Raw genomic sequence first — 25,292 nt, 5'->3', positions numbered from 1 at the left:
CTGGAGTTCATATGTTGGAGTCATAACTCCTAGTATCTCAGAATGTGACTGTGGAAGTTCTAACCTCTCATGTCTCAGAACAGGGCATTTGAGCAAGAGGTAGTTAAGGTAAAATGAGATCATATGGGTAGACCCTAGTTCAATATGACTGAAGTCCTGAAGAGGACACAGATGCATAAACAGAGGAAGACCTTATAAAGACACTGGGAGAAAGCAGGCCAGGGGAAAAGGCCTTTTAAAAGACAGACCCTGGCCAGCTCTGTGACACAGTAGGTTAATCCTCTGCCTGTGGAGCCAGCATCCCATATGGGTGCCGGTTCTAGTCCCGGCTACCCCTCTTCCAATCCAACTCTCTGCTATGGCCTGGGAAAGCAGTAGAAGATGGCCCAAGTTCTTGGGCCCCTGCACCTGCATGGGAGACCAGGAAGAATTACCTGACTCCCAGCTTTGGATCAGCGCAGCTCCAGCCGTTGTGGCCATCTGGGGAGTGAACCAACGGAAGGAAGACCATTCTCTCTGTCTCTCCCTCTCACTCTGTAACTCTACCTCTCAAATAAATAAATAAAACCAAAAAAAAAAAAAAAAAAAAAAAAAGACACACCCTGCCAATTTGACCGTGGACTTTTGTCCCCCAAATTGTGAGACAATTTCTGTTGTTTCAGTCACCCTCGCTATCTGTAGTGCATTGTTATGGCTGTCCTTACAAATGAATAGATTGAATAGATCTCTTTATTATGAAAAATTCCTCCAAAAAATAGATAAATAATTAAACAAACCTCCATGTGCCTATTTTTAATATTGCCATAATTTTCAATGTTTTGCTATTCTTATTTTATTTGCAGCTTTTCTTCCTTGAATATAAGAGAAATTCTATAAATCATAATATTCTACTTTGAAATACCTGAATAATATTTGAGTGCTGAAAGAGGACAGCTCCTATTTTTTGTGGGTAAATGCATGTTTCCATTAGATTCTTTCATGGAAAGAAAAGACAAGTGTCTTTTTTTTTTTTTTTTTTTTTGATAGGCAGAGTTAGACAGTGAGAGAGAGCGAGACAGAGAGAAAGGTCTTCCTTTTTCCGTTGGTTTACTCCCCAAATGGCTGCTGTGGCTGGTGTGCTGCGCTGATCCGAAGCCAGGAGCCAGGGGCTTCCTCCTGGTCTCCCATGCGGGTGTAGGGCCCAAGCATTTGGGCCATCCTCCACTGCCTTCCCGGGCCACAGCAGAGAGCTGGACTGGAAGAGGAGCAACCAGGACAGAACTGGCACCCCAACTGGGACTAGAACCCGGGGTGCCGGCGCCGCAGGCAGAGGATTAGCCTAGTGAGCTGCGGCGCTGCCCAAAACAAGTGTCTTGAGGTCAGGAAAAGTATCTTTGCTTGGTGCACAGTCATTGCTTAATTCACCTTTTAAAGTGAGTGTATGAAGAAGGGGAGTGAAACAGAGCATGACCTGGAATGTATTTAACTCATACTTTTCTGGCTAATGGGAGGATTGAATTTCGATGGAATAGAACATAATTTAGGACTATTTTTCTTTTCCCCTAGAGTGATTGATGATCATATTTTGAGGCAAGCTTCTCAATATTCCAAGTCTGCTTTCATGCACATATCTAAATTTCAGTACTTTTTTTGGATTTCTGTGGTATCTATCTTATTAAATCAAATTTTTAAAACATATCTGTTAAGGAGCTGGCACTGTGGCTCAGTGGTTAAGCCACCATCTGTAGTGCCGGCATGCCATATGGGTGCTGAATAGTCCTGGCTGCTCTACTTCCTATCTAGTTCCCTGCTAATGCTCTTGGGAGGGTAGCAGAACATGGCCCAAATTCCTGGGCCCCTACGCTTGTGTGGGAGACCTGGAAGAAGCTCCTGGCTTTGGCCTGTCCCAATCCTGGCTATTGTGGCCATTTCCAAAGTGAGCCGGCGAATGGAAGATTATCTCTCTCTCTCTTCCTCTCTCTCTCCCTCTCTTCCCACCTCTCTCCCTCTAACTCTACCTTTCAAATAAATAAATAAAATCTTTTAAATAGTATGTCAAAGCTATTAGTAGTTGAATATAGCTGATCTTTAGATCACAGATTCTTACTGTTTTGAAGATTATTTTCTCTTTCAGAAGAAGAGTTGTTTTAAACACCTTTGTGTGTATTTGTGTGGCATCTTTATCTATTTGTATTTATTTGGTGCTTTTACTTAGATACCCACATACTAATTATGGGTGACACTAGAGTAAGCAGTTCTTACTCATTCTGATAAATTTTGTAGAACAGTCGGATTTTTCCTGATTGAGCAAAGACGTGATTCATTATAAGATTTTAGAAGTAATTATTTTGGAGTGTTAGTGCCTTATTACTGTGTTCCCTGTCTACAATGCACGTGCATTAGTTAAAACAGATCCACAGGACCTAATTCCCTCCATTCCCAGCCCCCCTGCTCTTGTCTGCTGCTCCTCTTCAAAGCTGAAGCCTTTTTTCTGTTAAAGCATTGAGTTGAAAGCAAGGGCATGTTTTAGGTGTGAATTCGATGAACATCTGTGTATTTGGGGAAAAGATATGAAGGTTGCTGTTTGCATTTGCAAAAACTGTCAACGTCAGGTTCACATCTTTGGGAGAGAAACAACACAGCTAGTGCACAGCCAACTGGGCAGGCATATAAAAGTTGATTAATTTTCTGCATTGTTGAGAAAAAGGCAAACTGTGGCTGTACATTTGGAAGTAAGTATATAATTAGTTGCTTAGTTATGTTTATTGTTCATTAGTCTTAATTTCATAGCTGTAATTAGTTTAAATTAATTTTATTCTGAATTAATGGATATAATGTTTCTTTCTTTCTTTTTTCCGACTCAGGGAAATTGCTGAAGCTGTGAAACATTGTAAGCCTAGAATTCCACCTGCCACTGTTTTTGAAGGATACATGTTACTCTCTGGTACGTCATGAAGATATAGTGTTTATAGTTTGAGAAAGTACTTCTTTTAAAAACAATTCTTATTATTATAAAGGGGACAGATTTCATGTATTTCATAGATACAATTCTAAGAAGATAACTATAATTCCCTTTTCCCCCGTTCTCTCAATCTCCCTTCCTTCCTTTCTTTTTTTTTTTCCTTTAATTTTTGTGATAACATGCTTTCACTTTACTTTATAATCACAGGCCTAATGGTCCACTAACCATAATGTTCAGCAGGTAGAAAGTAGAAAGACCACTGTTCCACAAGAGTACAAACAAGGACTATGAACAATAATCAAATCATAAGAGAGACTAGTTATAGAGCATATTTACTATGTTTAGTCTAAGGTATAGTGATGTTTCTGCCAAGCAATTTATTTATTAGGTCAAAGAAGATTACATATTTATCTTGGCAGTTGTGTAAATTATAATGAACCATTTGTTGTAATAGGGGTTGTGGTGGGTAGATGTCAACTTTGGGGTAAAAGTGAGTGAATGAAGGCCCAGGTGATTTGTCCAGGTGATTTGCCCAGGTTATAGTGAGATCTTTATTGGCCCTGTAACTATTGTGCTATGTTTTACAATTTTAATTGGCAGAATGGTATTAGCTATGGAAAATTCCAAACTACCAAGGTCTACTGTTTGGTGATGGCAGCAGCATATAAGCAAATTTCATTTGCCCACAAAATACTACTGTTGTAATCTTAAGATTTGCTGTGTATTTAGGACTTTACAAAGAGTTGTGTATTTACTTTCTGTTTGATTCTCAGCATGAGTTTTGATAGTCAAATAAGAAAGATTTGTAAAACAAGTCATTCCAACTGTTAGGAAAAAAACTTTAAAATTTCATATTCTTGCCTCAATATTTTCTTAAAATGTTAGATAGGAACTTTAAGCCAAAAATGTATGCTTTTTTTTTCAGAGAATCTACAAATAATACACATGGGAAATAGCATATCTCTAGTAGAATAGAATTTGTATAGAATTTAATACCTCTGTAAAATGGAAATATTGTTTCTTATGTTTTTTTTTTTTTTGAAATTTACTTATTTGAATTGAAAGTCAGAGTTAGAGAGAGGGAGAGAGAGAGAGAAAGATGGAGAGAGATCTTCCATCTACTGGTTCACTCCCCAGATATGTACACTGAAGCCGGGAGCCAGGAGCATCATATGGGTCTCCCATGAAGGTGGTCAGGGCCCAGACACCTCGGCCATCTTCCGATTCTTTTCCCAGGCCATTAGTTGGGAGCTAGGTTGGAAGTGGAGCAGCTAGGACACAAGTTGGTGTCCTTATGGGATGCAGGTAGCAGCCTTAACCACTACACTATAACACCAGCCCCTGTTTCTTATGTTAGTGTAAGAAAAATAAAATGAAATACAATTAACAGTAAAAGTAACATCAACTTTTGTCACTCAGAACATAACTGTATACAGTTAATCCCAATGAGGAAGTATGAAATTGAGGTAATCTACATACTTCTTCAGTCTACCTCCCCCCACTTTTTAAAAAAAGATTTATTTATTTGAAAGGCAGAGTAAGTAAGGGAGAAACAGTGACTGAGAGATATCTTTTGTCTGTTGGTTCACTCCCCAAATGGCTGCAATGGCCATGGCTGTGCTGATCTGAAGCCAGGAGCCAGGAGCTTCTTCTAGGTCCCCCATGTGGGCGCAGGGGCCCAAGGACTTGGGCCATCCTCCAGTGCCCTCCCAGGCCACAGCGGAGAGCTGGATTAGAAGTGGAACAACCATACTGGTAAAGCCACTGTGGAAGACAGTTTGGAGATTCCTCAGAAACCTGAATATAGCCCTACCACATGACCCAGCCATTTTACTCCTTGGAATTTACCCAAAGGAAATTAAATCAGCAAATAAAAGAGCTGTCTGCACCACAATGTGTATTGCAACTCAATTCACAATAGTTAAGACATGGAATCAACCTAAATGCCCATCAACAGAAGACTGGAGAAAGAAATTATGGGATATGTACTCTATAGAATACTATACAGCAGTAAAAAAAATGAAATCTGGTCATTTGCAACAAAATGGAGGAATCTGAAAAACATAATGATGAGTGAAATAAGCCAGTCCCCAAAGGGACAAATATCATATGTTCTCCCTGATATCTGACAACTAACTGAGCACCTAAAAGGAAACCTGTAGAAGTGAAACTGACACTATGAGAAACAATGACTTGATCAGCCCTTGTCCTGACTGTCAAGGAACAGCTTACTATTTTATTCTTTTTAGTATTTTCTTGTTCTACTTAATACCATTGGTTGAACTCTTTAATTAACACACAGTTATTCTTATTTAGCTGAAAAGTGATCCCTGCTAAAAATAAGAGTGGGAATAAGAAAGAGAGGAGATGTACAGTATGGCACATGCTCACTCAGACTTACCCCTCATGGTAGAGCTAGAAATGTGCCAGGAGATTCCAAATCCCATTAAGATGGCATGTAGCAATGCCATCTTACTAGCTAAAGTTACCAGTTTAAGTTCATAATTGATCAGAAAGATAGGATTAAGTGTCAAAGAGGTCACATAAACATGAATAGTGTCTGCTAATACTAACTGATAGAATTAAAAAGGAGAGAATAATCCAACATGGGAAGTGGGATACACAGCAGACTCATAGAATGGCAAATGCCCTAAACAGCACTCTGGCCTCAGAGTCAGCCCTTAAGGCATTCAGATCTGGCTAAAAAGCCCATGAGAGAATTTCAGGCATGGGAAGCTAAGACACTGTGGCAAAATAAATGACCTAAATGAAAGATCTCTGTGAGTGAGATCCCAGTGGAAAGAATGGGCCATCAAAGAAGGAGGTACCTTTCTCTGAAGGGAGGAGAGAACTTCCACTTTGATTATGGCCTTGTCTAAATAAGTTCGGAGTTTGTGAACTCAAGAGGCTTCCATAGCCTTGGCAGCTCATGATAGAGCCTCAAGTGGATACTGACATCATAAATACGAGTGTCAATTGTTAAATCAACAACAGGAGTCACTGTGCACTTGCTCCCCATATAGGATCTCTGTCCTTTATGTGTTGTACTATGCGAATTAATGGTAAAACTAATATTAAAACAGTACTTTATACTTTGTATATCTATGTGAGTGCAAACTGTTGAAATCTTTACTTAGTATACACTAAGTTGATCTATATATAAAGATAATGGAAAATGAATTTTGATGAAGAATGGGATGGGAGAAGGAGTAGGAGATGGGATGGTTTGTGGGTGGGAGGGTGGTTATGGGGGGAAAAACCACTATAATCCACAAGTTGTACTTTGGAAATTTATATTTATTAAATAAAAGTTTAAAAAAAAATGGAGCAGCCGGGACCTAGACTGGCACCCATATGGGATGCAGGCACTGTAGGCGGCAGCTTTACCCACCATGCCACAGCACTGGCCCCTACATATATTTTTAAAGAAATAATTTATATGTAAGAATAAAATAATCCTTTTTTTCCAATGTGAATATCATGCACTATTTCTAAATTCCTCTAACAGTCACCTTCAATTAAATTTTTAAAAGAAGAGATCAAGGGGCTGGTGCTGTGACGCTGTAGGTTAATCCTCTGCCTGCAGCGCCGCCATCCCATATGGGTGCCGGTTCTAGTCCCGGCTGCCCCTTTTCCAATCCAGCTCTCTGCTATGGCCTGGGAAAGCGGTAGAAGATGGCCCAAGTCCTTGGGCCCCTGCACCCACGAGGGAGACCAGGAAGAAGCACCTGGCTCCTAGCTTTGGATCGGCGCAGCTCTGGCCATTGTGGCCATCTGGGGAGTGAACCAACGGAAGGAAGACTTCTCTCTCTGTCTCTCCCTCTCACTGTCTGTAACTCTACCTCTCAAATAAATAAATAAATCTTTATTAAAAAAAAAGACATCAAGCACAATTTTTAAAATTGCTCTTTTATACATTGCAAACTTGAGAGAAATGTAGTTTTTTATCCGAGACTTCACATTCATTGTAGATCATAAGCGCTCTTTGCAAGATGCAATGAGGTCACAAGAGGACTTCTCAGCATTTAAATGTTGGCATCCCTGTTTGCCTGTCCTATAAGCCTCAGGGTCAGTCTTGGGGTCATGGATAGCCCGAGACTAACCTGTGAGGCTGATGCTATGATGTTCATTTCCAGAGGGGAGGGAAATCATAAGCTAACACTGTGGGAATTGGCAGTCTTCTCAGGTAACAAATAGCCTGGAATAGTTTTAAAATTATTGAACTTATATTCATTATTTTTCTCTCCCTCTTACCTCTTACTTCCTCAACCAATGCTTTGGTAAAGTACTCAAGCTATTCTTTTTTTTTAATTAATAATGACTGCTGTGATGCTGGTGTTAATTTTATGCTTATTAGTGTTATCCAGTTTCACATTTAAAATTATGTTATAAGGTAGATGCCTTACAATCTCTTATTTTGTAAGCTCAGGGGCTGTGTAGGAATTGCCCCAGGTTTAGTCAGGTAAATGATTTGAACCCAAGACCCTCTGTCTCCAGAACCTGCCTATAACTATCCAAGAGACTGTGTGTCTCTTAATACTTAAGTACGTGAATAGCAGAACAGTTGAGAGCCCTTTCTGTACTTGTTCTTTACACATATGTTGCTTTTGGCATCAGTATAAAATGTCTCCTAATGTATTATCTGATATTTGTCCTTAAATTAGCCTGTATCATGATAGATGTTATTACTTCTTTTTTTTTTAATTTTTTTTTTTTTTTTGACAGGCAGAGTGGATAGTGAGAGAGAGAGACAGAGAGAAAGGTCTTCTTTTTTGCTGTTGGTTCACCCTCTAATGGCCACTGCGGCCGGCGCGCGCATCGTGCTGATCCGAAGCCAGGAGCCAGGTGCTTCTGGTCTCCCATGCGGGTGTAGGGCCCAAGGACTTGGGCCATCCTCCACTGCATTCCTGGACCACAGCAGAGAGCTGGACTGGAAGAGGGGCAACTGGGATAGAATCCAGTGCCCCAACCGGGACTAGAACCCGGTGTGCGGGCGCCGCAAGGCGGGGGATTAGCCTGTTAAGCTATGGTGCCGGCCGGATGTTATTACTTCTTGATAAAATAAATAAGCAGGTACCAAAAGCTCAGGTGGCTTGCCTAGAGTTAGCTTGTTGGTGGTGGATCTGCCACTGTGACTGCTGTCTCAGGACTCAACCTTGGCCCTTCCTCGTAACTGGATTCAACCTTGCTTGTGAGTTTTTGGCCTTTGGGTCAAGGAGATAAAGTAAAGCTCTAAACTCAATGTTAGTAGGATTAAGAAAGCTTGCTGGCTGGCGCCGTGGCTTAACAGGCTAATCCTCCGCCTTGCGGAGCCGGCACACCAGGTTCTAGTCCCGGTCGGGGCACCGGAGTCTATCCTGGTTGCCCCTCTTCCAGGCCAGCTCTCTGCTATGGCCTCAGAGTGCAGCAGAGGATGGCATAAGTCCCTGGGCCCTGCACCTGCATGGGAGACCAGGAGAAGCACCTGGCTCCTGGCTTTGGGTCAGCACGATGCGCCGGCCGCAGCGGCCATTGGAGGGTGAACCAACGGCAAAAAGGAAGACCTTTCTCTCTGTCTCTCTCTCTCTCACTATCCACTCTGCCTGTCCAAAAAAAAAAAAAAAAAAAAAAGAAAGAAAGAAAGAAAGCTTGCTCCATCTAGCCTCAAGCTAATGTTTGCAGGGACATCTGTGGAGCAGTCTTGTGATTCCAACTTTCTTCGTGGCTTTTGCCCTAGACACTTGGTTAACCTATTGTCTCCCATCATCCTTTATATAGGACGTACATTGAGCAACAACTGTGCTGCTTACGGGAACTGAAGTAATGTCACTGAAACATTCACAGAGTAAAAACTTCAGACTTAATGGTTTAATTTTTTTTTTAACTTTTATTTAATGAATATAAATTTCCAGTGTACAGCTTATGGATTACAATGGCTTCCCCCTCCCATAACTTCCCTCCCACCCACAACCCTCCCCTCTCCCACTCCCTCTCCCCTTCCATTCACATCAAGATTCATTTTCAATTCTCTTTATATACAGAAGATCAATTTAGTATAAAGATTTCAACAGTTTGCACTCACATAGAAACATAAAGTGAAACATACTGTTTGAGTACTAGTTATAGCATTAAATCACAATGTACAGCACATTAAGGACAGAGATCCAACATGAGGAGCAAGTGCACAGTGGCTCTTGTTGTTGACCCAACAAATTGACACTCTAGTTTATGGCGCCAGTAACCACCCTAGGCTCTCGTTATGAGTTGCCAAGGCTATGGAAGCCTTCCAAGTTTGCCGACTCTGATCATATTTAGACAAGGTCATAAAAGACAGAGTGAGGATAGTAACCAATGATCCTAAGAGTGGCATTTACCAGGTACTTAATGGTTTAATTAAGGGAGAAAGTAATGATTTTTCCTACTTTTTCAGAGATGGTATAATTTGGCCCTTTAGGGATATTTGCAACACAAAACCCTGAAATATTTCTTCTTTGGAGAGTTCTAGTTGTAAATGTAGCTGCAACAAGTAGTCTTTTGAATTTGGAGAACACTGTGGTCCTTTTTCTACATTGGATCACTTATGTACTCAGTTGTGCGATTGCAAGTAATTTATTTCTTGTGAAAACATTTATATTTGTCTCATGTCATCCATATGCATTTTCAGAAAATTTTCAAAATGCTTCTCCTTTTAAGGTCTAGAGCCCTTCAGGATTGGACCGTACACCAACTTTGTTAACATTGGAGAGCGCTGTAACGTTGCAGGATCAAGGAAGTTTGCTAAACTCATCATGGCAGGAAACTATGAAGTGAGCATCTTCTTAAGACCCCTGAGGCATCTGCCATGTCTTTGCCTAGACAGCATGTAAACGCAACAGTTTTTTGACTTTGCTAGTGTTATTAGTAGAGCTGTTGGGAAGTGTGCGGTGATGGTAATGTGTGTTTGCAGCTGCCTGGGCTGGTGGGAGGATGAGGCTTCAAACAAATCAAAGCTGCTATCATTAATATTTGTCAAAATGTACTGCATTTGGGGCACGAAATGGGATGAGATGGTGGAGAATTCAGGTTCTAGCTATTTCTATTAATTGTGAAATAAGTTAAAAAATTTGAAAATGTTTCATTTTGGCTTCTCACAAATCTTTCTGGGGAAAGTGAAAGCCAAGAAAATTCCTGTTCAGTTCTTCATGACCACATCAAATGCTGATTGATGAAGGTATTACTGTTTTGTTAGCTGAAAACTAAAATAAACAGATGAAAGTGATAGGCTTTTGCCTTGCAAAGTTTATGTGATACTTGTGGCCATGGTCAGCATAAATAAACTTGGTCAGCATAAATCAATCAACACAAAGCCTACTGAAGATGTCTGGGTAGATTTTCTTCTGCAAGTATTAAAAATGAAGTCCTTTAGTCTCAGTTTTAATGATGGTCAATTTAATTGCCCAGCTTTTTCTCGCTTTAAGGTTTTGCAGTTTTTAGGAAATAGATCTAGAAACCAGTATCAGATTGAGTTTTTATCACAAGGGAAGGACTCATTTATCACCCTTTATGGACCTGTTAGTTATTATTTCATGGCATGCCTGAAGGGCTGTCTGCCTTCTAACTTCCTCTGCCAACACATTACAGGGGCCTTCTTATCTCCTTTTTTTTCTGGGTATAGGATAAAATTGAGTCTCCTTAGGCTGTCATTCTGTCCTCTCCATTTATGCACTAAACTACCTTCCCTCCTGACTTGTTACCTAAACATTCTAGGAAACTTGCCTCTGCCTCCATGCCTTTGCTCATGTTTATTCCCTTCTAAAGTGCTATAGCCCTTTGTAGTTGTGTTTTTCAGTTGGCAATATTTATATTTATGTTTTGATTTCTATGCCTATTCTGTGGTGTTCCTTTTAGCTCTCAGATTTGTTGGATTTGACATTGAGAATAGAATGTTTTAGGAAGAAGGAAATAATGGTGGAAGTAGTAATACCTGTCATATGATTGGGTTTTTCCATATACCATTCACTGTGCTACTGTGTTTATTTCATTACTCAGTCTTGACAGCCTCATGAGTTGGGTACTATTGTTATCCCCATTTTACTGAAGTGGAACAGAGGCTTGGGAGGTGAGATTAATTGTCTGTTGTTTGATGGCAAGGAAATGATAGAACCTAAGTCTGCCAATCTCATGTCCTTAACTAGCTTGCTCTCTCTGCTTAGTGGAAACAGTAGAAGGAAACAGTCCCTCAGAAGGCTTTGTGCAATGTTTTCCATGACTTAATGATCCCTCAGTGCTCTGTAGTTTCATGAAGAGAGTGCTGACCTGAACGTAGTTCTAGTTTTATCCTCTTGCTTAGTTGGTTCACCTGTAAACAAAACACTGCATCTCTTGAGCCTGTTTGACAAGGTTGGACTATCAGATTGTTATTCTGTGACTCTTACTAAATAGACAGACTTTGGGGGCCTGTGTTGTGACTCAGTAGATTAAACCACTGCCTGCAGTGTTGGTATCCCATATGGGTACCAGTTTGAGTCCCAGCTGCTCCACTTCAGATCCAGCTTCTTGCTAATGTGCCTGGGAAAGCAACAGAAGATGACCCTAGTCCCTGGGCCTGTGTACCCATGTGGGAGACAAGGATGAAGCTCCTAGCTGCAAGCTTCTGCCTGGCACAGCCACAGCAGTGCTGACATTTGGGCAGTGAACTAGTGGATGTAAGATATTTCTCTATTTCTGTCTGTCTCTCCTTGTCGCTTTCTCTAACTCTGCCTTTCAAATAAATAAATAAATCTTAAAAAATATATATATATAGGCCAGGTACCTCTGTTACTGTGTATCTATTTGCCTCCTTTAAACCATCTCCCATTTGGCAGCTGAAGACTCTCCCTCTTAGTTAGCTTTCTCCATATTTGGTTTATAGAATCCTTTTCCTTTTCTGAATGTTGAAATAATCTTGGCATTTGATCTACATATTGTATGGCAGAGCCCTGTAGTATTTTATAGGACTATATATATATTGTGTGTCCCCAATTAGATGAAATCCTTCCAGAACAGAGATTTGTGAGTTAAACTGACACTGAAGAATTTCTTGACTTGCTGAATATAATTGTGGTCTTTTCTCCATGCAACCTTGGCTCACTATGAATGATTTTTCCTTGTGGCATAGGCCAGAGAGTTTCATGCCTGTTGTGTCACAATGACGGCTAGAAATTTCTATTTGATTTTTTTTGGCCAATAAATCAGGATAACATCAGCATCTATGATTGATTTATACTTGGCTTACTTTATTTCGCTGTGAAATGTACAGCAAGAATTTTATAAAAAACTCTTGACTATTTCCATCAGTATTATTAAATGTGTATATTTGCCAAGCGTTGTCCAGGGTAGGCAATACAGAAACCTGCCTTGATTTCCAGTTACTTCAGATCTGCTTGCAAGCAGTGAAGTAGTACTCAGGAAATCATGAGGTAATGATGTTGTAATAAGCCATGTAATTATGATGAGAGGCCACAGATAATTGTGGAATAAGCAATGTTTCCCAAAGTGTGTTCTCTGGAACACTGATCCTACAAGATATTCCTTAAATGATCGTAAGTGGGAAATACAACATACTGTGTCCTATTCTTAAAGGGTGCAGGTATAATAGTGTGTTAAAGGAATTGAAAAGCCTTCTGACATAAAAATATGCTGAAATTTATTTAATTCAACAGTTATTTTCATGTATCTCCCATTAACAGCCTGTGATGAGTGCTTTGCACGTCTAGGCAAAAAGTTACATGAGGTTTGGGAGGTTATTCTAGGAACCTTTCTTGGAAGAGATGATACTCGAGCTGTGTCTTAAACACCTTGGAACAGAAAGGGATTGCTTCCAAGCAGAGGGACAATGTGATCTGTGGCACAGTGATGGAAACGGAGTCGGCTGGTGAAGGGTTTATTGGGGGCCAGTGGGAAGTTCAGTTGGGTAAGAAGGTGGGGCTGCCTCAGAGCCTTTGACCACCAGGCTGAGAAGTTTAGATTCTGTATCACAGGAAAACAGCCTTGGTGTGTTCCAAATATGAAATACATGATGGAAGAAATGTGTAAGAGGGGCGAATCTGTGAGGATACTAGAAGGAAGGCAGGCTTAGCATCAGGGAGCCTGCTGCTGGGTATATAAGGGATTACTTTTGTTAGCCTTCTCTTGAGTCACCATCTCCTAATGCCACTTCCCCCCACATTCTTTCTTCAGGAAGCCCTGAGTATCGCCAAATTGCAGGTGGAAATGGGAGCCCAGGTGCTGGATATCAACATGGATGATGGCATGCTAGACGGTCCGAGTGCAATGACCAGATTTTGCAACTTAATTGCTTCTGAACCTGACATCGCTAAGGTTGTGCAAAGTTTATACTCAAAGAATTTTATCTGGCTCATTTTGTCCTTCATTTATCTCTGCCAGTTGTCTCACTGACCTGACAACACTTGAACTGATTTTCTGTTTTTGTTTGTTGAAAGTACAGTATGATTGTCAACTTTTTCATGTAATCATTTTGATAGAAATTTTTATGTATTTGAAATGCAGGGAGGGAGGGAGAGAGAGAGAAAGATATCTCCCATCCACTGATTTGTTCCTTAGATGCTTAACAACAGCTGGGACAGGGCCAGACTGAAGCCAGGGAAATCAACCTGGGTGCCCTACATGTGTGGTGGGCACCTATCTACTTAAGCCATCACCTGCTGCCTACCAGGGTTGTATTAGTAGGAAGCTATTGGGATAGGAATAGAGACTCAAACCTAGGCAATCTACTATGAGATGAGGGGTGTCCCAAGTGGCTTCTTAACCACTATGCCAAATGTTCATCCACCTTTTTTGATAGAAACCAAATTTTGAAGAGAGATGTGACTTCCTTTTAGCTGCTTCCAAGGCTTTGAGACTGATGATAATTGATTGAGTGTCCACAGATATCTGGACAGACTGAGAACCTACTTTTCACATCTCAGAAGGAGATGCTTAACCTGTTCTTACCACATCACTGCTTCCATTCCTGCCATACATAAGGAAACTCAATTGATCATTCCTATTGTAGGAGGAAGAGACCTTTTTAGGAGTATCAGATTAAGACAAAACTACAAAACGAGTAAATCAAGGTATATTATATCAGCTTTTACATTTGTTCCTTAAAAGGCAAAAGATAATTTTTGTGTTGGTTTTTTAAAAAATATTTAAATGAGTTCTAAAAACTTTAGAAATATCATCTTGTTTTTCTGACATTAAAGTTTTGATGAAGGTGATTGTTGAAGTTCCTTTTTTTTCCATAAGATCTTCCTAGTGTTTTTAAGAGTTTAAGAGTTGTATTTTTCAGGTTGAGCTTTTTTTTTTTTAATTAGGCTTCAACAAATGCTTAAGTTAGAAGGCTTGGGAAGAGCACTGGATTACATTTTGCTCAACTATTTAAAAAGTTTTATTTTCTTACTTGAGAGGTAGAGTGACAGAGATATAGAAAGAAAGAGATAGAGATTGTCCATCTGCTGGTTCATTCCCTAAATGCCTCAGTGGCCAGGGCTGGGATAGGCTGAAGCCAGGAGCCAGGAACTCTTATCTGGGTCTCCTGTGTGGGTGGCAGGAACTCAAGTAGTTAAGCCATTGTCTGCTGCTTCCTAGGTGCATTAACAGGAAATTGGATTGGAAGCTGAGTAGCCAGGACCAGAGCAGGCACTCTGATATGGAATATGGGCATCTCAAGTGGTGAATTAATCAGCACAATACCTGCCTCATGTTTGCCCAACTGTAATTTGTGTCTCAAACCTCTTTACTAAAAAGCCTCATCACTCCTTTGAGAGGAAATATTTTGAGAATTCAAGGTGAAAGGAAGCTAAATGATTGGTTCAAAGTCAGAATCAGAGATGGGGCCAGCTGTTTTCAGCTTAGTAGTGGAAGGAGGGCTGAACTCTTTAGAGTTTCAGTCTAGTTGAAAAACTATTGGCCTTATTCATGCTTTGCCTAATTTGTCAATTGTAAAGATAAACATGCCTTGTCAACTGTGAAGGATTCCATGTAATTTAAGGGATTTTTACTTGGTGTTGTGATTGCTTTAATAATTTTTTTTTGTTTCCTCATTTTTACCTACTACCTAAATTTATTAGAGGCCAAAATTTGACCAAATGGAGTAGGACGTGAAAACATCTTTTTAAAAAATTACTTATTTATTTGAGAGATAGAGAGAAAACAAGTGCCAGGGCAAGAGAATACACTCTTAACAGCTTGTTCACCCCTCAAAAGCCCCATAATAACTGTGACTGGTCTGAGGCTGAAGTGGGGAGCTGGGAACTCAATCCAGATTTCTCATGTGGCTGGCAGGAACCTAATTATTTGAGCCATCGCTGCTGGTTCACAGGGTCTACGTTGACAGGAGACTGGAGCCAGGAGCCAGAGGTGGAAATTGAAGCTGGGTACTCTGATGTGGAATGTGATCATTTAACTGGCCTTTTAACTGAGGCAGGAGATAGCTAGGATCTTAATAAAACAGTAAGAAAGAGGAATTTCTAAAGGCTATAAAAACTACAATAACTACTGGGCTAAATTCCCAGTCCTATAAAAGCAACATATGGATATGTCTTCAGTAGGCTGAGACACTGGAATATCAGCAAGCTTTGTATTGTCTTTACATTTAACCCTTTGCCTAGCAAACCCCTTATTATTAACATGCTTAGAAAAATCAAAATCAGTAGAGTTCTTGTTTATTTTTGTTGTCCTTTGGTGATGTAGCTTAGGGTATTGCTGAGTATTCATTCTTTAATCATTAGTTGAAGTTTCTCCTGCCCAGGAAGCTTTCCTTAAATTCTCTCTCTGATTCTCTTCGCACTGGGTTTGGTGTTTCTGAGAGATGCTCTCATAGCAGTCTGCTTCTCTGGGGCTCTAGCATCAGTCACACTTTGTGTCATTACTTGTTTAATAATTTATCCTTGTAAGCTTGAGCTAGAGACCTGTCTGCCTTACTAATGTTCCTTTATTTATTTGTTGAAGGGCTTAACTAAGTCATAGGGCCTAGATCCATTTCATTTCAAAAAACTCATCTAATCCTTCCTTTACGTCTTCCCTTTTGCCTTTCATGGAACAAAGGCATGAATTAAAAAGGAGCCTCTTCTCATCTGCACATTTCAACTTTGTCCTTTCTTTAGTTGCATTTCAAGAGTGTTACATGGCCGGCGCTGAGGCTCAATAGGCTAATCCTCTGCCTGCGGCACCGGCACCCCAGGTTCTAGTCCTGGTTGGGGTGCCAGATTCTGTCCTGGTTGCCCTTCTTCCAGTCCAGCTCTCTGCTGTGGCCCAGGAGTGCAGCAGAGGATGGCCCAGGTCCTTGGGCCCTGCACCTGAATGGGAGACCAGGAGAAGCACCTGGCTCTTGGCTTCAGATCAGCACAGTGGGCCGGCTGCAGCAGCCATTGGAGGGTGAACCAACGGTAAAAGAAGACCTTTCTCCCTGTCTCTCTCTCTTTCTCTCTCACTGTCCACTCTGCCTGTCCAAAAAAAAAAAAGAAGAGTGTTATATCTTTTTTACTTTCTAAGATTAAAACTCAATTTTTTTTTCCTGGTCAGGAACTTGGATTTCTAAAGAGGAGATAGAATTTGGATAACTTGGGTAGAGGGCTGTTCCCAAAGGGCAATAAGGCTATAAGGCTAAACATTGAGTCAAGTCAGTGATGTCTGAATCTTATTTGAGCTGTTTGCCTCAGGGTTTAGGCACTTGAAAAGTACACTAGTACTGAAGCCAGTGAGCTGATATCTCTGGTTCCATCCTGCTGCTGTTACTGCGATCTTTGAGTTATATATTCTTGGCCCATGCATGTAATCTGTTGTAATGCTGACATTACTCCTTTTTGGTGCTTGGTTAGTTGTCACTGATCAGGGAGAACATATGATATTTGTCCCTTTGGGGACTGGCTTAATTCACTCAGCATAATGTTTTCCAGATTCCTCCATCTTGTTGCAAATGACCGGATTTCATTGTTTTTGACTGCTGTATAGTATTCTATAGAGTACATGTCCCATAATTTCTTTATCCAGTCTACTGTTGATGGGCATTTGGGTTGATTCCAGGTCTTAGCTATTGTGAATTGAGCTGCAATAAACATTAAGGTACAGGCAGCTTTTTTGTTTGCCATTTTAATTTCCTTTGGGTAAATTCCAAGGAGTGGGATGGCTGGGTTGTATGGTAGGGTTATATTCAGGTTTCTGAGGAGTCTCCAGACTGACTTCCATAGTGGCTTAACCAGTTTGCATTCCCACCAACAGTGGGTTAGTGTCCCTTTTTCCCCACATCCTCTCCAGCATCTGTTGTTGGTAGATTTCTGAATGTGAGCCATTCTCACCGGGGTGAGATGGAACCTCATTGTGGTTTTGATTTGCATTTCTCTGATTGCTAGTGATCTTGAACATTTTTTCATGTGTCTGTTGGCCATTTGGATTTCCTCTTGAAAAAATGTCTATTGAGGTCCTTGGCCCATCTCTTAAGTGGGTTGTTTGTTTTGATGTTGTGGAGTTTCTTGATCTCTTTGTAGAGTCTGGTTATTAACCCTTTATCTGTACGTAGCTTGCAAATATTTTTTCCCATTCTGTCGGTTGCCTCTTCACTTTTCTGACTGTTTCTTTTGCAGTACAGAAACTTCTCAATTTGATGCAATCCCAAATGTTAATTTTGGCTTTAACTGCCTGTGCCTGCGGGGTCTTTTCCAAGAAGTCTTTGCCTGTACCTCTATCTTGCAGGGTTTCTCCAATGCTCTCTAATAATTTGATGGTGTCAGGTTGTAGATTTAAGTCTTTAATTCATGTTGGGTGGATTTTTGTGTAAGGTGAAAGGTAGGGGTCTTGCTTCATGCTCCTACATGTGGAAATCCAGTTTTCCCAGCACCATTTATTGAATAGACTGTCCTTACTCCAGGGATTGGTTTTGGATCCTTGATCAAATACAAGTTGGCTGTAGATGTTTGGATTGATTTCTGGTGTTTCTATTCTATTCCATTGGTCTATCCATCTGTTTCTGTATCAGTACCATACTGTTTTGATAAAACTGCCCTGTAGTATGTCCTGAAATCTGGTATTGTGATGCCTCCGGCTTTGTTTTTGTTGTACAAGATTGCTTTGGCTATTCGAGGTCTCCTGTGCCTCCATATGAATTTCAGCATCATTTTTTCCAGATCTGAGAAGAATGTCTTTGGTATTTTGATTGGTATTGCATTGAATGTATAAATTGCTTTTGGGAGAATGGGTATTTTGATGATATTGATTCTTCCAATCCATGAGCATGGAAGATTTTTCCATTTTTTGGTATCCTCTTCTATTTCTTTCTTTAAGATTTTGTAATTCTCATCGTAGAGATCTTTAATGTCCTTGGTTAAGTTTATTCCAAGGTATTTGATTGTTTTTGTGGCTATTGTGAATGGGATTGATCTTAGAAGTTCTTTTTCAGCCATGGCATTGCCTGTGTATACAAAGGCTGTTGATTTTTGTGCATTGATTTTATATCCTGCTACTTTGCCAAACTCTTCTATGAGTTCCAATAGTCTCTTATTAGAGTTCTTTGGATCCCCTAAGTAAAGAATCATATCATCTGCAAAGAGGGATAGTTTGACGTCTTCCTTCCCAATTTGTATCCTTTTATTTTATTTTATTTTATTTTATTTTTGCCTAATATCTTTGGCTAAAACTTCTAGTACTATATTGAATAGCAGTGATGAGAGTGGGCATCCCTGTCTGGTACCAGATCTCAGTGGAAATGCTTCCAACTTTTCCCCATTCATTAGTATGCTGGCCGTGGGTTTTTCATAAATTGCTTTGATTGTATTGAGGAATGTTCCTTCTATACCCAGTTTGCTTAGAGTTTTCATCATGAAAGGGTGTTGTATTTTATCAGATGCTTTCTCTGCATCTATTGAGAGAGTCATATGGTTTTTCTTCTGCAGTTTGTTTATGTGTTGGATCACATTGATTGATTTGCGAACATTGAACCATCCCTGCATACCGGGGATAAATCCCACTTGGTCAGAGTGGATGATCTTTCTGATGTGTTGTTGCATTCTATTGGCCAGAATTTTATTGAGGATTTTTGCATCTATGTTCATCAGCAATATTGGTCTGTAATTCTCTTTCAATAGTATTTTGGGCATTAAGAAAAAGTGTATTTTTCTGTGTTGGTGTTATATCCTGCCACTTTACCAAACTCTTTTATGAATTCCAATAGTTTCTCAGTGGGAGTCTTTTGGATCCCCTATATATAGAATCATGTCATCTGTGAATAGGGATAGTTTGATTTCCTCTTTCCAATTACTATCCCATTGATTTCTTTTCTTGCCTAATGGCTCTGGCTAAAACTTTTATACTATATTAAATAGCAGTGATGAGAGTCGGCGTCCTTGTCTGGTTCTGTATCTTAGTGGGAATGCTTCCACCTTTTCCCCATTCAATAGGATGCTGTCTGTGGGTTTGTCATAAATTGCCTTGATTGTATTGAGGATTGTTCCTTCTATATCCAATTTGCTTAAGGTTTTCATCGTGAAAGGATGTTGTATTTTATCAGATGCTTTCTCTGCATCTATTAAGATATCCATATGGTTTTTGTTCTTTACTTTGTTAATGTGATGTATCACATTGATTTGCAAATGTTGAACCATCCCTGCATACTAGGGATAAATCCCACTTGGTCTGAGTGAATGATTTTTCTGATGTGATGTAGGATTCAATTAGTTAATATTTTGTTGAGGATTTTTGCATCTATGTTCATCAGGGATATTGGTCTATAGACCTTTTTATCTGTTGTGTATTTTTCTGGCTTAGGAATTAAGATGATGCAGGCTTCATAGAAGTAGTTTGGGAGGATTCCTTCCCTTTTTTGAATATCTTGAGAAGAATTGGAATTAGTTCTTTAAATGTCTGGTATAATTCAGCAGTGAAGCTGTCCAGTCCTAGGCTTTTCTTTGTTGGGAGGGTCTTTATTACTAATTCAATTTCTGTCTTGGTTATTGACCTTTTCAGGTTTTCTATGTCTTAATGACTCAATTTTAGTAGATTGTATGTGTCTAAGCATCTATTCATTTCTTCTAGATTTCCCGATTTGTTTGCAACAGCTCATTGTAATAATTGCTGATGATTCTTTTCATTTCTGTGGTATCAATACATTTCCTTTTTTATCTCTGATTTTATTGATTTGGGTCTTATCCCCCCCACTTTTTTTTTTTTTGCTTGGTTGGGCCAATGGTATATCAATTTTGTTTATTTTTTTCAAAAAAAAAAAAAAAAGCCCTTCATTTCACTGATCTTTTGTAATTTTTTGTTTCAATTTTTTTTATTCTCTAATTTTAATTATTTCTTTCCTTCTACTAATTTTGGGTTTCGTTTGTTGTCGTTTTTCTCAGTCCTTGAGGAGCATTGATTGGTATCTTTGCAGTTTCTTCATGTAGGCACTGATTGCTATAAACTTCTCTCTTAACACTGCTTTTGCTGTATTCCATAAGCTTTGATATGTTGTATTGTCATCTTCATTTGTTTCCAGAAAAGTTTTTGATTTTTCTTTTGATTTCTTCTATGACACACTGTTCATTCAGGAACATGTTGTTCAGTCTCCATGTGTTTGCATATGATCTAGAGGTTCTTGAGTTGTTGATTTCTAGCTTTATTCCATTGTGATTAGAGAAGGTGCATGGTATGATTTTGATTCAGTAGCCTTTGTATACACAGATGTTGCCATGGCTGAGAAAGAACTTTTAAGATTAGTCCCATACACAATAGCTCCAAAAAATATTAAATACCCCAAGGATGTCAAAGATCTCTATAATGAAAATTACAAAACACTAAAGAAGGAAATAGAAGAAGATATTAAAAAATCGAAAAATCTTCCATGTTCATGGATTGGAAGAATCAACATCATCAAAATGTCTGTACTACCAAAAGTAATTTAGAGATTCAATGCTATTGCAATCAAATTACCAAATACATTCTTAGCAGATCTAGAAGATATGATGCTAAAATTAATATGGAAACACAGGAGACCCTGAATAGCTAAAGCAGTCTTACATAACAAAAACAAAGCCAGAGGCATCACAATACCTGATTTGAAGATATGCTGTAGGGCAATTATAAAAACAGACTGGTACTGGCACAAAAACAGACTCATAGACCAATGGAATGGAATAGAAACTCTAGAAATCAATCCATGCATCTGAAACCAACTTATCTTTAAAAAAGCTAAAATCAATCCCTGGAGCAAGGATAGTGTCTTTAACAAATGGTGCTGGGGAAACTGGATCTCTATGTGCAGAAGTATGAAACTAGACCCAAACCTTACACCTTACACAAAAATCTACTCAAAATGGATTGAAGACCTAAGTCTATAACACAGTACCATCAAATTACCAGAGAACATTGGGAAAACCCTGTAAGACAATGGGATATGCAGACTTTTTGAAAAAGACCCCAGAAGCATAGGCAATCAAAGCCAAAATTGACAAATGGGATTACATCAAGCTGAGAAGCTTCTGCACTGTGAAAGATATACTTAGGAAAGTGAAGAGTGAACCAACAGAATGGGAGAAAATATTTGAAAATTATGCAACTGATAAAGGGTTAACATCCAGTATCTATAAAGAGCTCAAGAAATTCAACAACAGAAATAGTCTAGTTAAGAGATGGGCAAAAGACTTGAACAGGCTTTTTTCAAGAGTAGAAATTCACTTGTCCAACAGACACTTGAAAAAATGCTCGGGATCACTAGCCATCAGGGAAATGCAATCAAAACCACAATGATGTTTCACCTCACTCCAGTTAGAATGTCTGTCATACAAAAATCATCAAACAACAAATACTACCATTTATCTACCATTGGAGGGAATGTAAACTGGTGCGGCCACTGTGGAAGATAGTGTGGAAGATACCTCAGAAATCTGAATATAGACCCACCACATGAGTCAGCCATCCCATTCCTGGGAATTTACCCAAACCAAAAAAAAATCAGCATCTGAAAGAGTTATCTGTACCTCCATTTTCATTGCAGCATAATTCACAATAGCTAAGATATCCATCAACTGTTGACTGGATAAAGAAATTTTGGTATATATACACTATGGAATTCTACTCAGCTGTTAAAAAAAAAAATGAAATCCTGTCTTGCAGCAGGAGGGATGCAACTGGAAACCATTATACTTAGTGAAATAAGCCAGTCCCCCAAAACAAGACATCATATGTTTTCCCTGATCTGAGGTAACTAATACAGTACCTGAAATGTAGTGTATTAGAGTAGAGTGGATATTTTGAGATTTGATGATTGTTTATAGCCCTTGTCTCTTCTGTTGAGGAACAGTGTTTTTTTTTTTTTTTTTCTTTATACTATTTGTTGAACTCTTTTACTTAATGTAGGGTTAACTATATGGTCATTGAGTAAACTGAAAATAGATCTTTGTAAAAATTAAGAGTGGGAATACAAGATGGAGGAAGAAGAATGGTTGGAGCATGGGTGGGATAGAGGGTTGGGGGGAGTATCACTATGTTCCTAAATCTGTGTATATGAAATACATGAAACTTATATAACTTAAATAAAATTAAAAAAAAATTAAGAAGTGAAAGTGTATTAAAATCCTATCTCTGACACACTACCATTATTTGTTTATTGTTTCCTTAAAGAAAAAGTAAGGAATCTTTGTTTTTTTTGCTGTTTTGATCCCAGGTGCCCTTGTGCATTGATTCTTCCAATTTTGCTGTGATCGAGGCTGGGTTGAAGTGCAGCCAAGGGAAGTGCATTGTTAACAGCATTAGTCTGAAGGAGGGAGAGGATGACTTCTTGGAGAAGGCCAGGAAGATTAAGAAATTTGGAGCTGCTGTTGTGGTCATGGCTTTTGATGAAGAAGGACAGGTGAGTGATTTCTTTTGGCTTAGCTTCATTGTACTACCTAGGTTTGATAGCAGTAGGAGAAAATGAAGTCTGAAACAGCTATACACACATACATCTCTCTCTTTCTCTTTTAAGATTTCTTCTATTTATTTGAAAGGTAGAGTTGCAGAGAGAGAGGGAGAGGGAGAGACAGACAGAGAGAGATCTATTCTCTGGTTCACTCCCCAAATGGCCTCAATGTCTAGGGCTGGGCCAGGCTGAAGCAAGTAGCCAGGAGCTTCATCTGGGTCTCCCATGTGGGTGGCAGGGGCCCAAGCACTTGGGCCATCTTCTGTTGCTTTCTTTCTTTCTTTCTTTCTTTCTTTTTTTTTTTTGACAGGCAGAGTGGATAGTGAGAGAGAGACAGAGAGAAAGGTCTTCCTTTTTGCCGTTGGTTCACCCTCCAATGGCCGCTGCGGCCAGCGCATCGCGCTGATCCGAAGCCAGGAGCCAGGTGCTTCTCCCGGTCTCCCATGCGGGTGCAGGGCCTGAGGACTTGGGCCATCCTCCACTGCCTTCCCGGGCCATAGCAGAGAGCTGGCCTGGAAGAGGGGCAACCGTGATAGAATCCGGCGCCCCAACCGGGACTAGAACCTGGTGTGCCGGCACCGTAAGGCGGAGGATTAGCCTGTTAAGCCACAGCGCCAGCCAACTTTCTTAGGTGCATTAGTAGAGAGCTGGGTACTCAAACCAGTACCCAGATGGGATGCCGGGCATTGTGTAACTTACTGCACCACAACATTGGCTGCACACACATGTATATCTCTGTTTGTGAAAATTTGATAAATAAAAACGTTTTATGTCAGTAAAGAAATGTTGACTTAACAAATACCACTGGGGACAAGTGGCTATGCTTTTGAGAGTAAATAAAGTTTGAGTCCTGTCTTAGTATGTTTTTTTTGGTGCTATAATACAGTACCATAGACTGAATAATTTATAAACAGTATTTATCTGACTTACGATTCTGAGGGTTGGGAAGATATAGGGGCCACATCTGACTTTATCATCCCACGTGGAAGGGCAGTGAGAGGTTGAGAGAGAAAAAGAGAAGGGCCAAATTCATTTTTACAACAAATTCACAAGAGTGAGTCCATTCCCGTGAAAATAGCATTAATCCATATGGGGAGGACAGAGCCCTCAGGATCTGATCATAAATTGAAGGTCCTGCCTTAGCACTAGCCCCATTTTCTACCATATACTACAATAAAATTTACATTGATTGAAGGTGTAATTGTAGGTGATTCTGAAGAATACGTAGGAAAACATTGATTTCAGCTTAGAATGCAGATGATTTTGGTGACTTCAGAGGCCAGAATGAAAATTGTTAGAGCTGGCCGGTGCCGCGGCTCAATAGACTCATCCTCCGCCTGCAGCGCTGGCACAACACCAGGTTCTAGTCCCTGTCGGGGTGCCAGATTCTGTCCCGGTTGCTCCTCTTCCAGTCCAGCTCTCTGCTGTGGCCCGGGAGTGCAGTGGAGGATGGCACAAGTGCTTGTGCCCTGCACCTGTATGGGAGACCAGGAGAAGCACCTGGCTCCTGGCTTTGGATCGCAGGCCTCAGCATGCCTGCCATAGCGGCCATTTGGGGGGTGAACCAACGACAAAGGAAGACCTTTCTCTCTGTCTCTCTCACTGTTCACTCTGCCTGTCAAAAAAAAAAAAAAAAAAAAAAGAAAAAAGAAAATTGTTAGAGCTGTTCACATAAAAATGTATAGCATTGAATGGTGAATGATGTGGTGGTACTTGGAACGTGAATAATAGGATTGTGTCTGGTTGTGGGGAGCTGTTTCCCCTGGTTGGCAGACTTGTTGCTCAGTATAGAAATAAAAAGTCTGAAACATAGTGCAAGAGCAAAAACGAGTTTATTTGCAATAAGTAACAGAAGCTCCCCATGTTGGGGAGGGTCCCCAGAGCTGGAAATCCAGTCCCCTCAATGGGCTGATCTCTTTTATATTACTTTTTTCTTCCTCCTCCCTTATTTGTGAAGTACTGTTTCCATATGGGGAGCTGATAAGTTTTGGCTTTTACATTTGGTGTGGGTTGTATAAGATGGTGGCAGAGTAGGAATAATCTCAGGGCATTTTGGTCTGGGAAGTTGAAAGCATTGAGCTGTTGAGATGGCACTGACTGTGGGAGAAGCAGATTTGGGCTGCAGGGGGTATGTTGAGCATGCAGCTGTATAGATGGGTCTGGGTTTCATAGGCAAAGTCTGGCTTCAAGGTACGATTCCCTTACTTGGGAATTATTTGTGCACAGGTGATAATTAAAATGAGACTGGACAAGCACACCAAAAGAATGACTACAGAAACAGGCAGAGTGGATAGTGAGAGAGAGAGAGAGAGGTCTTCCTTTTTCCGTTGGTTCACCCCACAATGGCCGCTGCAGCCGGCATGCTGCGACCGGCGCACTGCGCTGATTTGAAGCCAGGAGCCAGGTGCTTCTCCTGGTCTCCCATGTGGGTGCAGGGCCCAAGGACTTGGGTCATCCTCCACTGCACTCCCGGGCCATAGC

The 25,292-nt window shown here is 40.2% G+C and overlaps 1 protein-coding gene across 2 annotated transcripts in view; it reads left to right on the top strand.

Moving 5' to 3' along the window:
• Positions 1–25,292, top strand: part of MTR (5-methyltetrahydrofolate-homocysteine methyltransferase) — a 152,101-nt gene that overhangs the window by 35,879 nt on the left and 90,930 nt on the right. For both annotated transcript variants that reach the window (XM_062210681.1, XM_062210680.1), the window contains exons 12-15: positions 2,844–2,923; positions 9,614–9,726; positions 13,118–13,258; positions 22,578–22,763. In XM_062210681.1, coding sequence (XP_062066665.1) covers positions 2,844–2,923; positions 9,614–9,726; positions 13,118–13,258; positions 22,578–22,763 — 520 coding nt within the window. The remainder of the gene's footprint in view (positions 1–2,843; positions 2,924–9,613; positions 9,727–13,117; positions 13,259–22,577; positions 22,764–25,292) is intronic.

The sequence above is a fragment of the Lepus europaeus genome, chromosome 14 (assembly GCF_033115175.1).
Source record: "Lepus europaeus isolate LE1 chromosome 14, mLepTim1.pri, whole genome shotgun sequence".
In the NCBI taxonomy this organism is placed as follows: domain Eukaryota; kingdom Metazoa; phylum Chordata; class Mammalia; order Lagomorpha; family Leporidae; genus Lepus; species Lepus europaeus.
This window is presented reverse-complemented; position numbering and strand designations above follow the sequence as displayed.